General features: G+C 42.3%; 2 protein-coding genes across 3 annotated transcripts in view; one reads left to right on the top strand and one right to left on the bottom strand.

The window, feature by feature from the left end:
* Positions 1 to 17,612, bottom strand: part of CTNNA2 (catenin alpha 2) — a 431,832-nt gene that overhangs the window by 145,738 nt on the left and 268,482 nt on the right. The window lies entirely within an intron of this gene.
* On the top strand, positions 1,362 to 2,933 carry LRRTM1 (leucine rich repeat transmembrane neuronal 1). The gene has a single exon (XM_062574683.1). The coding sequence runs from the start codon at positions 1,362 to 1,364 to the stop codon at positions 2,931 to 2,933; it is 1,572 nt and encodes a 523-aa protein (XP_062430667.1).

The following is a 17,612-nucleotide window of genomic DNA, read 5'->3' as shown; positions in this document are numbered from 1 at the left end:
CTCTATACAGACACTGTCAGAATAAAACCACATCCCCCTCCCTCCAAAAAAAAAAAAAAGAGAGAGAGAGAAAAGAAGACGACTCCGAAAGGCAAATCTCATCATCAAAATTAGAGAAGGAAAAAAAAAAATAACAAACAATCCAAGGATACTGCTTTACACATCCGTCCCCAACACACGGAACCAAGTGCCTCCCTCTCTCCCGGCCTTACGAATTCAGACTTTAGATAAAAGCCGAGCAGCCCTCCTAATTCTACAGCCCCGTACGCGGGGCCGCCGAGCCGGGCTGCGCCGGCGGCCGCGGAGCCTTCGCCTGGTCCCTCGGAGGGCATATATATTACTTTGCCGGCTGGCGCCGGCGGCTCCTTTTGCGCCCACCCCTTTTCCGCCTGCCCCTGCCCGAGCCGCCCGGTGCAGGCGTGCAATCCTGAGCGGCTTACGACACTCAGTGAACACTAGGTGCCTCTGCATGCTCTAGCAACACGCTGCTCAGCTGAAGGGAAGGGCTCTCTCCTCTCTCTCTCTCTCTCGTTCGGCTCTGAGCATCACCTAACGGGGAAAAAAGCGAACAAAGAATGGGAAATAAAGCTGCCCTTAGCCGGTCAGTGCGCGAAGGGTAATCTCTCTCTCTCTCTGGAGTAAAACGTTGTGCCGGCCAGTGGTCGTGGCAAACGATGGACCGTAAGCAGATGGCCAAAGCCGGCGGAGTCGTTAGGCGAGAGTTTGGAGTCTTTTCCGCGGCACAGTGGTAACCGCAGAGGAAAAGGACAGAGGGAGAAGGAGAAGATCGAGCTCATGCACATAGTTCCGAAACTTGCAGGTCCTAGAAGTCAGCTAAAAAGCTAGCTGGACGACCCTCTGGCTCGCTGAGCAGAAGCAAAGTAAGACATTGTGAGCGTGCCAGCCTTGCACACCACTGAAAGGGACGGCATTTGTAGCACAGAGGGGTCTTTTTTAGCTCCGCATATAATTAGTGCAAACACAAAGGAAGCAACTGAATGGAGGTTGTCACTCTCTGGAAAAGGGTGGGTAAGACACTTTTTAATTAAATTCTTTCATGAAGAAAGATTTTTTTTTTCCTTTGCTGCAGCATTTAACATGAACAAAATCACTATCGTTTTACCTTTGAATGCCTGCGAACTTTAACGCTGCGCAGCTCCTGCATGCTGTAAAGTGAAATATTTGGCTCTGTGTCTGTTGCGTTTGTTTGCTTTTTTTTTTTCCTTCTCTCTCCTTTTTTTTTTTTTTTTTTGCCTTCCCTTCCTCCCCCTCCCCTCACCCCCACTTTTAAATAAAATATGATGTAGAATTCGAAACGATTCAATGGACATTCTCGAGCGCATTCGGAAATATTATTGCTAATGGATTTCCTTCTCATTGGTCTCTGCTTAAACTGGCTGCTGAGGAAGCCCCCGGGGTTGATTTTGTGTACGCTGGGTATCGTTTCTAAAATGCTGCCAGCCGTGAATAGTGGGTGTCCGCAGCTCTGCCGGTGCGAGGGCAGGCTTCTGTACTGTGAATCACTGAATCTCACAGAGATGCCTCGCAACCTGTCGGGCATGATGGGCTTGTCTCTGCGGTACAACAGCCTCTCCGAGCTGCGTGACGGACAGTTCGCGGGGTTAATGCAGCTCACGTGGCTCTATCTGGATCACAACCACATCTGCTCGGTGGAGGGGGACGCCTTTCAAAAGCTGCGGCGGGTTAAGGAGCTCACCCTGAGCTCCAACAAAATCACCCAGCTGCCCAACACCACTTTCCGCCCCATGCCCAACCTGCGCAGTGTGGATTTATCGTACAACAACCTGCAGGCGCTGGAGCCGGACCTCTTCCACGGGCTGCGGAAGCTCACCACCTTGCACATGAGGTCCAACGCCCTCAAGTTTGTGCCCGTGAGAATTTTCCAGGACTGCCGCAGCCTCAAGTTTCTAGACATAGGATACAATCAGTTAAAGAGCCTGGCTCGAAACTCTTTTGCGGGCTTGTTCAAGCTCACCGAGCTCCACCTGGAGCACAACGATCTGGTGAAGGTGAACTTAGCCCATTTCCCCAGGCTCCTCTCGCTGCACTCCCTCTGCCTCCGGAGGAATAAGGTCACCATCGTGGTGAACACGCTGGACTGGATATGGAAACTGGAAAAGATGGATCTGTCGGGCAACGAGATCGAGTACATGGAGCCTCACGTTTTCGAGAGTGTGCCCCACCTCAAGTCGCTGCAGCTGGACTCCAACCGCCTCACCTACGTCGACCCGCGCATCCTGGCCTCCTGGAAAGCCCTCACCAGCATCAGCCTGGCCGCCAACGCCTGGGACTGCGGCCGCAACGTCTGCGCCCTGGCCTCGTGGCTGAGCGACTTCAAGGGCCGCTACGACGGCAACCTGCTCTGCGCCACGCCGGAGTACGCGCAGGGCGAGGACCTGCTGGACGCCGTCTACGCCTTCCACTTGTGCGACGAGGCGGCGGAGCCCACCGGCGCCGGCAGCCCGCCGCCCGCCGCCACCGAGGCGCCCGCGGGGCCGAGCTCGGCCGCGGCGGGCTCCGACGGGCGGGCGGCCGCCGCCACCACCGCCGCCGCCACCGCCGCGGGCGCCTCGCCCGGCACGCCGCCCGGCGAGACCGCCGAGAACGCGGTGCAGATCCACAAGGTGGTGACGGGCACCATGGCGCTCATCTTCTCCTTCCTCATCGTGGTTTTGGTGCTGTACGTCTCCTGGAAGTGCTTCCCGGCCAGCCTGAGGCAGCTCAGGCAGTGCTTCGTGACGCAGCGCCGAAAGCAGAAGCAAAAACAGACCATGCACCAAATGGCTGCCATGTCGGCCCAGGAATATTACGTTGACTACAAACCCAACCACATCGAGGGCGCCCTGGTGATCATTAACGAGTACGGCTCGTGCTCCTGCCACCAGCAGCCGGCCAGGGAATGCGAGGTGTGATCCCCCCCACCACCACCACCCCCTGCCCTCCTCCTGCTCTCCCCGGGGTGGGGGAGGCGGGCGGCGGGCAACCAAAACGACGGCGCGCGCCCCCGGGCCGGGCCGAGCCGCGCCGCGCCGGGCCGCGCCGAGCCGCGCCGGGGACTGCGGCCTCGCGGCAGGCTCGGCCTGGAAAGACTTGATATTTTAGCTTTATCGTGTCTTAAAACCTTCAGGACGGTCCCTCTTAAGGTTTCCTATGATACTGCTCCCTTTGAAGACCTGTCAATATTCAGGAATCTGAGAGTGTTAAAAAAAAAAAAAAAAAAAAAAGTACCGGTTATTGATCTTTTGTAAACCAAGAGAAACGTTTAAAATAAAAAAAAAAGAAAAAGAAAAAAAAAAAGAAAAATAGCATTTACGGTTTTTACAGGCTGCTGTATGTTACCTGACTTGCTCCCCGTGTACAAAACGCAACAGTTTAGACCTCTTTTCGGGCTGGGCATTGGAAACGCAAAGCCGAGGAGCAAAGAAGCTGCGTAAAATAGCAGGATTTCCGTTAACCGGCTGGCTTCACTTTGTAATTACTACACATTCACTGACGTCGTGTTGCTGGAGATGTAAAGCATGGCACTGGAATTATATTTTTTTTGTTGATGTGCTACCTGTCGTTGGATGTCATTACAGCACGGAGCCGGTTCAGCTCCGAAAGGCTCAAATTTTTGACCGTGTCCCCTAGGACAGTATTTCTGAGGAATTTTTAAAGGCAGCTCCTTTGCAAGTTGCTTTAAGACCCGTAAAAACTGCATTGCCCCCCCCCCCCCCAAAAAAAAGCTATTTTGTAGCAATACCCACTGTGCTGCAAAGTCTCGGCAAAAAAATAAAAAGAAAAAAAAATGAAACACTGCCGAAAAAGTGCTAGCCGTCCTTTTCTTAAAAAAAAAAAAAAAAAAAAAAAAAAAAGACAAAAGGAAAGGGGAAAAAAAATTAAATCAAAGGGCTCGTTACTGGCGTTTCCCCCTTCCCGTGCTTGCTCTGAAAGATGCTGAAGGCAGGGAAGCCGAGGTGGAAAAAGAGCCGAAGCCACGCGGTTATCCAGGCTGAAACCCTGCCGTGCCGCCCGAGCAAAACCTGGGCTCTAAGGCAGCGAGGGAGTTATTAGAGCGTACGTCTGGCTACTACAGAAACCGGCTCCGGCAGAGCCGCGCTCGCGCCCGTCCCTGCAGCACTCGCTCAGCCAGCTGCAGAGGATGCAGGAGCGCGATCCCTCGCTCCCCATTCCCCGCGGGGGATTTATGCATCCAAGCCGCCGGTTCCTAACGTGCAGTTGCACAGCTGTTTTATTTGACTGCCCTTCAATAAAGGCTTTTCCTTTCCTTGCCTTTTCTTTTTTTTTTCCCCCCTTTTTTTTCCTTTTTTTTTTTTCCATTCCGGCATGCAAACAACCTGCTGATGGATCTTTTGAGCAACTACCCACACAATGAGGGAAACAAACTGCCAGTTTGCCAGTATAACATCAGCAAGAGTAGCTCGGAAATTTCTTTATATAGCATCACACCCTAATAAAATGTTACCGGCAAAGAACTGGGTAATACCTCTCTATATTGTACATATTTCTCTATCCTTACATTACTATCAGTAGAGGAAAAAATCAGAAATTTAACACACAGTTTAATTTAGTGTGGGTTTGTTAGTTTTTAAAGCATCAAAGTGCCACCTACTCTAAAAGAGGTATAAAACAGAGATTAGGTAGAGATCAAGCCATTTTTTTTCCTTCTTAGCAGGTTTTCAGCTATTAATTTCAAGCAGGAAGAGTGAAGTTTCTATTTTTTTTTTCTATCTGAGACTATTTTTTAAGGAGTCAAAACTTATTTTCCTCCTCTTGGTACATTTCATCCTGTTGAATATTAAACATGAGATAGTCTTCTAACCAACATTTTTATTTAGTGAGACTATAACATTACCAGTGAAAGCAATGAGCATATGGACTGTGCAAGGATTTTTTTTCCCCATAGGAAATTTAATAAAAGTAAACTGCTTTTTTATTAAAGCCACTTACAGTTCGCCCACAGCTTCAAAACAAGCTGTCACTGTTAAAGCCAGGCTCTTATATATGTAAGCAAATATACATTTCTGACTCAATCCTACAAGGGCCTGATCCATCCTAAAACTCCAATTGCCTGGAGAGGCTGAGTGTCCATACGTGAATTTAATGGTTTTGGTAGGGAAGGAAAGGAGCCCCTTGCTCGTTTGGGTGCCTGATCCTATTTTAAAGGAAAATACCTCATACCATGCTAACTGAGGGCCAAGCCATATATATATATTTTTCCCACTAAAATCTCCTCTGAGCCCAATCGGGATTTTAACTGTGAAAGATCAAAAAAATGTGGCTAACTTTGACCTGTATCCACATGGAGCACTGCAATCTGAAAGCCTGATTATATCCAGTTGCCAGGAAGCTTCCAAAATCAACCAAGATGATTGGTAAAATATGGTCTACACATTGGGGTTGGGGGGAAGAAGAATTAGCTTTACTTCTGTAGCGACCCCCTGTTGCTATAAGGAACCGTATTAGCGTGGTCACGTTTTTTTTTTTTTTGTCCCTGCAAATCCGACGCGAGACCGATGCAGACAAACAAAACATCCCGTGGCTGCACTTCTTTGTATGTTCAGCATATTTGTGGGTTGTATTTTAAACACACTAGTGATTGCACACCTCGGGAATTATTCATGCTGTTTACCGGTGTTAGCAATCTCGAGCAACGTTTGTGAGACTTGAGCAATTCCGCCTGGGCAATTTATTCTCCTCCGTGCTACTTGCATCGACAGCTTAAGTAAACTGCACAGCACACTTCTTTTCTTTAAAGGTGCAGTGCTTTTGTAAGCCAGGGGCTAATTTCGGCATTGCCTGTTACCGTTTCTCCGGGAGAGAGGTAATGACCACCAGTGACTTGCCTCCCCCAGCAGGATGATGGATGGATCCTCCCTACGGAGGACAGCACTTATTAAACTTCAGAAAATGATGCCTTTCAAAATCTCCATGCAGAAATCTTTTCTAAAAACATGGATAATATCTTCCAGAGACAACCTCCTAATGATCTCCAGAGGATACCTGTAAATATCTACTGGCGGAAAGAGAGGGGTCTCTGCGTGTCACTGAAGCCCTTTGCTCTCAGGTGGCACAGAGGTCCTCTACAGGCTGCCCACAGCTGGCCTGGAAGTTTACATGAAAAATAAATGGATAATAAAGAAATAAAGGAGCAAGTATTTTATTTCAATCCAGCTACTACAGATCCAGTTATTTCATCCTGCTCCGGGCTGCTTGCATTGGTATATTTGAACATTACTATATTTGTAGTGTATGTATAGCAATTGCAGGAATAAATTTTCACCCTCTCTTCCTTTCAGATTTCATGTTCACCAACTGTCCAGAGATATGTCATTCTTTCTATTTTGATCCCCTTATCCTAGCTTATGATATGAATCCAAAAAAGAAAAAAAAAAAAAAGAGAGGAAAACTGAAAAAAAAGGTGCTTTGGATTAGTTGTGACAGTTTCTTGTTCAGGAGATGCTTGGGGAATATCAAAAGAATGAAAAAAAATTAAATATTCACCTCTTAATGTTCCACTTAAAAGAAGTAATCTCCCTTTCATAATTACGTTATTAGCATTATTTTTTTAGTGTTTTGTAACGTACAAGAAAGGGTGAAAGGCAAGCAAGGGAACCACCTTTTTTGAGGATGGTTAACACTATCAGAGCTCTGGATCCCTAGCATGCAATCCCTTTCTACTAACATCAATACACACTCGCAGGGATGGAGGAACTGTAGCTGTGTATGCTTGGAATGTATATAAGGGATGATTTATTTTCCTTTCTGTCTTTTCTCTTTTCTTTCTGTACTACATTAAAAAAAAAAAAAGTGATATGAAACCACAGATCAATGCTAATGTACCACATTCTGTTTCTGGCCTGAATGTATAAAATACAAAGAAATTCTGTGTTAAAGCAGCAAATTCCATCCTTTACCACTCTGTTTGAGTGCTGCAGGGGTCTAGATCAAGGGGATGATCTGTTAGTCCACGTGTACAGCAATATCCAGATACTCCGTAACAGTCTAAGGATGCAACCCCATATCTCGTCCCTAATTGCTTCGCATATGTGTGTCAGAGAAAATCACTAACGATACCTAAGGAGATTTTTTATATGATTTAATACATGCTGTATGTTTTTTATGGCTAGAGCATTGAGGGGCATTTGAAATGCATATATTTGATCATTTTCTTTGCTGATAAAAAGCCCATCATTTGCTTTTCTGATGGACTAAATTTGTTTCTTTTTATGTCTTGTTCTGTATTAATAGCCAAAGGACTTGCTGAATAACCCTCCGCTTTCCCCCAACATCCCCAATAGTTTTCAGAATGGCAAAAGAAGAGTGTTTAGTCAGGAAGCTTTCTACTAGAGCTTTAAAAATATAAGAATAATAAAGGAAACAAAGAGGAGACTGGAGTAATGATGACTGAACCAGGCTGTTGCTGGCTTCCTTTGCCAGCAACATCTTTTTTAAAGATGGTTAAATGTAAAGGACTAGCAGAGATGAAAAACCCAAGGCTGATGTGGGTGGAGAAAACAGCTTTAAAAACTGTGTAAGTGGAGATGAAACAGTTTCTGGAAAGGAGGGTAACAACACAAAACAGGTATATTGAACAAGAAAGACGTAAGGGAGGGACGAGGGCATCTGATGAAAGGAAAGACAAGAGTAGGTGAGGAGCTCAGGTGACCCCTAGGCACACATGGTAAATGAGATTTTTGTGTCTCCACCTCCCATGTTGAAAGTGTAGCAAGGACAACAACAGAGAAACGGTTTTAAGAAAGAAATCCAGGATCCCCTTCTCTCTCTGTCTTCTCAAAGACAGACTTTTCTACCCCAATATCTCATTTTTCCATCATGTAGACAGATGGGCGATCCTGAGATCAGCAGATTCCTATGCAAACTATACCCACCCTCATATCCAGCTTTGGTATCCACAGTTATGATGACAAACATACATCAGGTATTTTTTTCCTGCATCTAATTTATTATTATGCACCAAGGTTAGATTTTTCCTTGACCTGCTCAGCCCAGTCTAATAGGAACAAATTGAGCGTTTATAGGGGTTCCTTTCCAAGCATGAAGTTGATTGGGAATTTAGGAAATGCTGGTGATTTAAAGATTAACCTTTCATATAATTACCGACATAAACCAGAGCTATTAAGGCATTAGAAACATCTATTCAGAGCATATTCTATGTAAAAAATACAACATACAGTCCCATGGAGAAGACTTCCCATCTCAACTGATCAGCCAATTTTTTTTTTTTTTTTGGTTTTATTTACAGTAGACAAATGTGGTGAAAGTAAAGGAGTAAGTAAGTGCAGGATACCTCTGAGGTTATCTAGAAGAAAGTAAGGCTCCAGAAATATTATGGAAACCAAGCAACAATCTAGCTTATGCTGGCAAGACACAGCCTGTAATTGGGTGGGTGGTTGTGCAGATCCAAGAAATGAATGCTGCAGTGCCCTGTAATTTCATTGCAGTATGTCTGCTTTAAAGTGAGCATATTTGCAATGAAATCTGTATTTCTGTGTGAGTAATGCAATTGTTTTTATGATAGCAAAAACGTCACTTGTTGGCATTCAGAAACAATTATTCAGTCTTTCACCCAATTACTGTCCTTATTCCCCTGCGCGAGGATGCTAGTTCTGTGAGGCACAGTTAAATGCAACACGCCAAAATGAAACGAATTCTGAGTTCAAGGCACCCATATTTGCATTACAAGAGAAGAAATCTAGCTTAAAATAAAAATCAAACACCAGCTTTCACCTTTTCTTCCACTTCTCTTCCCCCAAACCCAAATGTGTATATCCCTTACAAAATTTGGAGATAACTGACAGTATCATGTGTACCTGTGCTTGGCAAACAGCATGTACTATCCACTAAGGCACTTCTATTTCCATCCACCTCACTTCTCCCCTTCTTCACCTCCTCCCCAGACAGAGTAACTTTTGCCCCATAAAGATGTCTTTTCATGTGGACACTATGGAAATACGACCAATTTGGTTCCATTTCTGACTTAACAAAATCTAAATCCAAGGTTTCAAAGGCAATGGGATATAAAAATTGCCTTGATGACTGCATCGCTATTTTTTATGCAGTAGATTTACCTAGGTGATCTGGTTAGAAACCATGCACGGTCTTTCATTTATTACACACTTTGTTCTGGCCTTTTCCTAGACGTGCTTTTCTCCCAGTAGGAAACTAGAGTAGGGCAGGGTAGTAGGAGGGGCCTTAAATGGTATTTTCAGCAAAATCTGAGATTAAAAGTATGTATGGACATATCAAACCGATTAGAAGGCCTTAGCTAATTAAGAGGCTGCAGCTTATCCATAACAAACCGTGGCGAAGTGCTACGCGTTCAGTACCCTCGTGGCTACTAAACGGTACGAGCAAACATCTTCCTAACAGCCGGGGGACTCAGCCTGGCAACAGGCTTCTGAATATATAAATATATAAAATAGAGGCGTTCCCTCTAGCTTTTATTCCTTCTTACCCGTTCGCCCTTTTTGCATTCCCCGAACGTCTCAGGCAGAGTGAACCAAAGGCAGGAACCCTCGGTGCTCCCACGGATGCTTTGGCTTGCTAAGAGAGACTAGTAAATGTTCAAAGATGTTACTGATAATGAGATGAACCACCTAGGGATATTTCCTCCCCCGCCTCCATTTTTAAATTTGGTTCACTCCGAAAGTTTATCTTGTCGGAAAATGTACTTCTCTGCTCTAGATTATTTCCCACAGTAATTTTCTAATAGCAAAAAAAAATCTGTGGTGGCTGCTGAAAGAGTTTCTATCCCTGCAGTAAAGGGGACAATGGATATCCAGTGTTTACTTTAATTTCACGTAAATACCACTCTGTATTGGCTTTTTTTTTTTTTTATGTGCAGCTGCTTCCATCCCCACAACCCATCATGGGGAGCCGTAAGGACCTTCACCAACCACGCAGCATCCGATCCTACTGGCAATTCAAATGCCCCAACAAATTGGTTGTAATTAATTTGCTATGCAATTGCTGTTGTCTAACGAAGTGAATCCGAATCGTACGGCCTGAAACACATGCACACACACAAAAAATGGTGACGGCAAATAAGTAGAAGAAATGCACCTGAAATACCCTCTGTTGGGGAAAAAAGTCACCATAATACAAAACCATTGGGTATGACGATGCTCGAGCTTGCAAAAGGTAGAGGTATCTTCCTCATGCACCTATTTCCCTGATTACAGCAAGCTATGTGCTTCTCGCTGGTGGAGGGAATATCTTCCACATAAGTAAGTTCCTCTTCATACATTTAGTTATATTCTATATCTTTCTGAAAAATTGAGGTGAAAACTTGCCTATTTTTTCCCCCCTCTGCTTATTGTTTCCTATTCTGTAGAATAATCTAGCCCCAATCTGTCACTTTTCATTAGCGATGAAGGAGCCAAGCTATGGCTGTTAATGACAACACTTAATGAGGATTTTTGATGAGTAAGTCCTGGAAAATCAAACTTGAGACAAACACTAAAATCTACCTCAAACCAACTGTTTCCAGGTAATAGAGACACTAGTAACTGGTGTATAAAAGTGAGAGTGTCTAAAGCAAATCAGTATGTTTAAAACAACAAATCAGTAGGCTTAAATGGTGTGTATTGAGTAGTTTAAAAAGATGTGAAAATGAAGAGGTACAGCTTGTAAAAAAATGCAGATTTCTAGTAAAAGTAGCTGTTGCACCAAAAGATGGATAACTAGAACATGCTGAACTTCCCCCTTTTTAGAGCTGATTCAGAGATGATCATAACAAACTAGTAAGTCTTATCTCAGTGGCTGTTAAGGTAGTATCAATATTACTTAATGCCCGTAATGTGGTATAATAGGAATAAATTGACCGGCGTTCCTGAACTTTTGGACTCAAAAAGTTAGCTCCTCATGGGCTCCTATGAACCATTAGCAGCAAGTATTTAACTGGAAACCCTCTAAAAGTAATCAGGTTGTTATATTGCTTACTATCGGTTCTGATGAATACCCAATAGGCTGAAAAAATGTAACTTAGGGACTACCATAATGCAAAACCTGGAAAATCTTAACAAAGTGGTATAATCAAAAAAAGACAATTTTATATTTGATCTTTTGACAAAACACCATTAAAAGAGATTAGGATAGTAAGATAAAAAAGACATGATCTGTGATCATAGAAAAACAGCTATGTGACCAAAATCACCGTGGCCTTTTATTCAATACAGCAAAAAATCAAGAGCAGTCTGCTCCCAAGGCCAGGCTTGCTGAATCATCCTAGCAACCATCAGGAAACGTGTGGCAATGTTTTTTCCAGCGACAGATTATTTATGTTGCAGAAAGTAATGAAAATCATGCGGATGTGCAAAGGGACTTCCAAAGGCTGAGGATTATATAAACTTTGATGGATGAAATTCAAAGCTGTCAAATACTAAGTGGAAAACAAAGTGGATGGAAAATTGCTCGTCCGTACCTTTGAGATGTAAATTGTATGCACTAACTGAGCAATTATCATTCTGGATAGTTCATTGAAAAGCTCTGCTTGGTGTGTGGAGGAGAAAAAAAAGGGGGAAAGAAGAAAAGTGAAATAACATTTAAAATGTATATGTAAGTGAATAGCACTTAAAATAAATAGCTTGTTACAAATCACTACTATGCCATCAGCTAGAAAACTGTCCCCGGTTCTTCTAAAGCAAAAGTTAGGAAAGGATATAATTGCTCGATAAAGTTAAGCTACTGGTAAGTCAAAGGATGAAAGGTTTGGAAAACTTCATATTTAATGAGAGATACAAGAAACTGGACCTACAGCTGCAGCACCAGAGCAAAACGTGTATCCATCCCCCCTCTAGTGGCCAGTCCACACAGGGCTACTAGGAAAAAAAATTATAAACGTGAACAGCAATATGCCGGCAATTGATTTTAAAACAAGCATCCCCCTGTTTTTTTATTCCCCTTCTAGTGCATATCTGAGCATGCTTTTTATGCTGCTTCCCACCACGTTATTCTTACGTCCTATTTTCTCCTTGAACCGCCTCGTGTATTCCTTCGTTGTTTCTTGTTTTGTTACACAGAGAATAAGCTGTTTTACAGCAATCTCTTTGCAAACTGCTAGTATGCACCTGCAAGGGGAGGATCTGGAGTAGGACGGGGGCCAATATCCACTTCAACAACCGCAGCGGTCGTGACATTGCAAGACTCTACTGCTGCAAACAGTATCAGCAGGCTAATAAATAAAAGGAACGGGAATGTACAGAAATGGGAACGTTGACTGAATCGTGCATGTACACACACAGACAAAATCTTAGAGATTAAAAAAGATATGGGCATAAGTACATGTACAATGTTTAAACTGAAAAGCTTAGATAAGGCAAATGCTCTTCATGGTAGCTGAGAAAGTGGGGGGGGGGGGGAACTACAAGCTTGGACCATAAGTGCGGGGTCAAGCTTCCTGCAGCGAGGAGGCACATTAGGCCTGGCTCAATCTGCCAAAATCTACCCAATCTCTCCTTGAGATGCCGTAACACAGTTGTTTCCAAAATAGTAGAAGCTAGCCAGAGTATTCTTGACAAAAGGCAAATGAAAATGGGCTTTTATTAAGGAGTCATGAGAGTCTTTGTCGGTTGTACACCACCAAGTGCAGCCTACTGTTGGTCTAATCCTCGGGAAAAGCTACTAATTTGTTTCTCAGCATCTACTTCCCAGGAGACATGGAAGTTCTTGGAACGTCTTCTCTTCTCAAATGCTGAGGTCTCAAGTACCTGAGAAAACTTCTGCACTTGGTGGAGAAGGCCCTCCCGGCTCGTGTGAGAGCAGCAGCTGGGCCAAGCCACACCCTGGGGGGGAACACGGTCCTTCTCATTGCCTACTCAGAGGCCAGTCAATGCAAAAGGATGACTTTGAACTCCAAGACACTGCCCAAGAAGATGTTTCTAAATAAATCTTATAGTACAACACACACGACTTTTAGTAAACCAAGCAAGCAGACGTGGTGGAGTTGTGCCCTAGATGGTTCTGAAATTACCTAGGCAGCATCTCGAGGCCTTGACTTACTGTCCCTTTGATAGTGGCTTTTGGCAAAGACTGAATGGACCTCACAGCTGGCCTTTTTATGTTAACTTTCATATGCTGTTACTAATTTGTTCAGCTGAAATGAAAGAATAACTCAGTAAAAAGGCACAGCATGACTTCTCACGTCTTAAATTTAAAAACATGAACACATTTCCAATACGTCTTTATAATTTTGCCTTATTAAAAATATTTAGAAAACAGATTTTTCAAATGATTTGTATAGGATACTGTGAGCAGTTCACTCTTCCAGCACAAAATGAGTCCATTAGTATCCACAGGTTTGGTAGTCTGTCCTTTATGGACGCAATGTCAGACAACCCTTGTATTCATAACATCCACTGTCAAGACAGAGCTCGAAGAGTAAGAACATAAGGAACTGTACAGACAATAAACAACGAAAAAAAAGGCACTTGAGTACCGTGATAATGGGTGTAAGATAAGAAAGAAAACTGTACGGAGAGACTTACAGAAAACCAATCTCTGCTCGCTGTGCAAAGAAGACATCGATCCACTAGGGACATCTTTTTTTTTCTACCAGTACTTACAGAGAGGCATATACCTACTGCTGGCAGCTCCTGAAGTGACTCTTAGAGAGCAGCTTTGAGTAGTTGCTTGGGCACGTCGTACAGAGTGGGAAAGTTTTGCATACTGTTCAAGTGAAACAATATGCATTCTTCACATAAGAAAGGCATATTTTCAAGAATCTATTTTTTTTCTCTATCTTACAATATCATTTTCCCCTAGATTTCTCTTCATAGTAGACCAAAGTAAAATTATGATTTTTAGCTGAAGAGCTTAAGTTTTTACAAATTTAAGAAAGGGGCTACTTCTTCGGATTGGCAGCCTAATATACTCTGATTTCCCTTGAATGCCATTACTGGGGTAAACTAAGTGTTAAGTTCCAGTCTAATTCATCACATATTAATTAACAATATCAACAATCTCCTTTTTTCATTGAAGATAACACTTTTTTACAGTCTAACAGAAGGATTTTTTTTAATTTCTAAACTTATCTCAAAGGTTCTTCCCTGATATCTGCCACAATAAAAAAAATCATTCAATCATAATTTTAACGGTTGATCATTTTTTCCCTTCACTAAAATTAAATCTTAAAAGCCATTTAATTAAACTAAATGCTGATTGAATGACTTTAACCATGCAAAGATTTAAAACGAAGGATGCTCTCTCTCCCCAAACCCTACGACACAAGAAGACAATATTTGACCACAAGGAAGCAAACCCAAACAAAACCTGATTCAGAGCAGGCATTTCTTGCAATAACAGCATTCCTTTGTATTTTCAATCACAAATTTTCGCTTGTCTCCTTCTGTAACATGCAGAACAACAAGAAATAAAGGAATAAAGTTAGCTGTTTGCTAACCACCTACAAAAGTATCTTGGTGTCCCTTATCAACGCTACCTTGTTTACAGCATTAAATCCTCTTTGCTCAAGCAGCAGCTTTACCATATAGAACAAATGCACGTTTCTCGTGCAACTTTTGTCCGCTAATTCTACACTAAAGAATATATGCAACCATTTCTCTTTTTTTTTGTATCATTTTGCTGCTACTTCAGAAGTTTTATCTAAGCTACAGCAAACATTGTATGAGCTAGTTTCCCCCACCCCAGGAGTTAAAAAGAGAAAGTTTCTTTCTGCTTTGCAAATAATTTGCCAAGTTCTTTCCGCCAGCAGCCTGGGCTTCTGGAGGATTAAGGAAGAAATTTAACCGCTGAAAGGACAGGAAAATACATTTGCAGATGTAGCAATCTTGTTAAACCAGAGTGTCAAAAAAGATCCGTGCTGCTATCAAGCAGGAAAAATCATTTCCCAAACTGTCCCAAACGCCTCCCTACAGAGATTAAAAGGACGACGATGCAACTCCTACGTGACTCCTTTCAACTGCTTGTAACAACAGCCTTCTTCAATTCCATCCATGCGATTATGTGCTCAAGATTATTTCATGCCTCTCTCTTGATTCCTATCTCCCTCGATGTCAGGCATTATTTTGCAAGGTGAACACAAGTTATTCAGAGCCATGGGGGAAAAAAAAACACCTCTCCTTGATGCATTAGTCAGGTTTCCGTCACTACAAAGCAAAGCATCTATGGGGACTAAAACTCCAGAAATCGCATTTTTTGAAACTCTTGCCAACTACGTAATCATGCCCCAAATGACTTTGTGCCAGGTGGCTTTGGCGAACAGATGGAACGGTACGTTTGTGCGCTCTTCATAAACCAAGCTACATTCCAGAAACTGTGAGCCAGAAGCATCTAAATTACTGACTGACAGTTACGTATGGCTAATAATTAATTAACATCCATGTACAAATTTAAGTGAGTTCGGTAAGCATTTAAGGAAAAAAGCATACAGAAAATGTGTGATAGTATCTTCCTAGTAGTGCTTTTAACTCACGGCAACTATGAATAATTGTATGCAAAAAAGCACTGCAGACAACAGAGCTTTGGTATGAAGTGTCTTAGAAATGCCTAAAACAGGATACATTTATATAACGTTTAGAATTGCTCGTATAAGATTACATTTCCAAATTCCGCATCTCACCAAACGCTCACTAAAATCAGCGAGGAGTTTCGGCCTGAACTAGCAAACGTGGTCAGGCTCGCATTCAGGGGCTGGTCTGGAAGACTCTTCCCAGAGACACCACCTCCATATATTAGTTGCCGTTAATATTATGGATAGAGAAATCAAACTGAACCCAAACCATGAGACTGCCATAGAGCCATACATCTTAAATTAGAGGTTACCTAAGGTAACAATGAACGCATTACTTATTTCCCACAAAAAACAGTAATTAGTTAAAAAAATACAAAATTCAAAAAGTTTATTTGTCATAGTATATTAATAACTCAACTTCTCCTATCACAAAGTTGAGCTGGAAACGTTGATTTAACAGGCACTAGGAAGCAATTACCATGCAAATAATACTAGTCTTTTGGTTTGAGGATTTTTTTCTTTTTTTAAGTAAAAAGTCCTTGTTTTGGCTAATATACTACAGTAATAGATACCAATAAGACTGGATAATTAAAAGATGTTTAAAGTGTCTAAGTAACTGTGGCACCAAACATATGAAGCAATAATTCTCAGATTGGTCTGTTGGCCTGCCTGGGATCCTGAAGTATGGACAGCTTGGAAAGCCAATGGAGTGGTAACAGACAGCAAAAAGAAGAAGAAATAAGTGGGAAAGATAATCAGGAAAGCGCTCTGATAAGTGACATTTAGTGACATTAGCAAGGAGCAGTTTGGAGAATAATGTAGAGGATTTTAAGGAACGTTTTTAGGAAATAGCATTCCCATCATCACTCATTCCTGTGCCCCTAGTCTTCATAAGGAACATTTTATTTCCTGTACCTAAGTCTACCATTTTAAGTAACATACAGTCAGCTAACCATGGCACAAGAATAGAGACTTGCTTAGATTTAGTGAAGTGCAAAACTACGTATTCAGCTTCATGGGTTGTCCTGTAATCTTTTAGTTCTGCATTGGTCTTTACCTAAACCTCCTAATTTACCTGCTCATCAATTCACTATCAGAAAATGGACTAAGACATTGCTTATATCACACTAGAACGTAGTGACACTGTAAACATTTATTCTAGAGTGAATGGTCAAAATATGACGGTTCTTGTTCCTTCAGTCCAACTTCATCTTGTCTAATCAAAGTGGTCATCAGCAGATTTGGTTCTGTGTGTTATCTCCATCACTAAAGCTGATTTAATTAAGATTTAAATTCCACATACAAGGAAAGACTCAATACTTTTTATGCTTCCTCTGTTGCAGGATGTTGATTAAGTAGCCAAAATATAGAATAAAAGCATTTATCTTTCCTATGTCTCCCTCACCACCACCTAAAATTCAAATGCTTCTTTCAATTAACATTCAAAATACTCCAAAAATAGAAACACATTTTTGTGTATCTCATGATGGGGAAAAAATCAACACTAGCATGTGTTATGAAAGTTCTAAGTATTTTGGGGATGAACTTTCTAGCTGAACTGATGAATATACAAACATTGACATTGTTGTGCTCAAGAACGAGTACAGATTGAATCCGTGATTTCATTTATGGAAATAGGTAAGCTGGGAAATGCAATTACTATCTATAAATCATTTTGCTATAACCTTCTACTTCAATATCCCTAAATAGCAAAATGCAACTGAAGCTATTTTAGTTAAAGCCTGAACAAAATAAATCCTTGTGGCAACACTCATCTGTCAGGGGATTTGATGTTCTCCAAAGTACTTGTTGGTACTAAGTAAGCAATCTCTCACTTCTAGCAGGCTTTCTTATTGATATGTACGAGCTAAGTAGTTTATTATTTATAGTTAAGTGTGAAGTGATATGTCAAAAGAAAAACATGAAATTAAAGAAACTGCGTATTACAAGACCTAAAATATTTAATTCCCATACAAAACAGCTACAGACAGTTGCGCACTGGGAGAGATTTTAACACAGCTAACAATTTGATGATGCCTTCTAGTAAATCTGGGCTAAGAAAGCACGCCATGGTCAACTCTGCCATACCTAGAAAGAC

The sequence above is a fragment of the Rhea pennata genome, chromosome 4, assembly GCF_028389875.1.
Source record: "Rhea pennata isolate bPtePen1 chromosome 4, bPtePen1.pri, whole genome shotgun sequence".
NCBI classification, from domain to species: domain Eukaryota; kingdom Metazoa; phylum Chordata; class Aves; order Rheiformes; family Rheidae; genus Rhea; species Rhea pennata.
This window is presented reverse-complemented; position numbering and strand designations above follow the sequence as displayed.

Coding starts and splice junctions, on each gene's coding strand:
- LRRTM1 (XM_062574683.1), top strand. CDS start 1,362: ATGGATTTCCTTCTCATTGGTCTCTGCTTAAACTGGCTGCTGAGGAAG.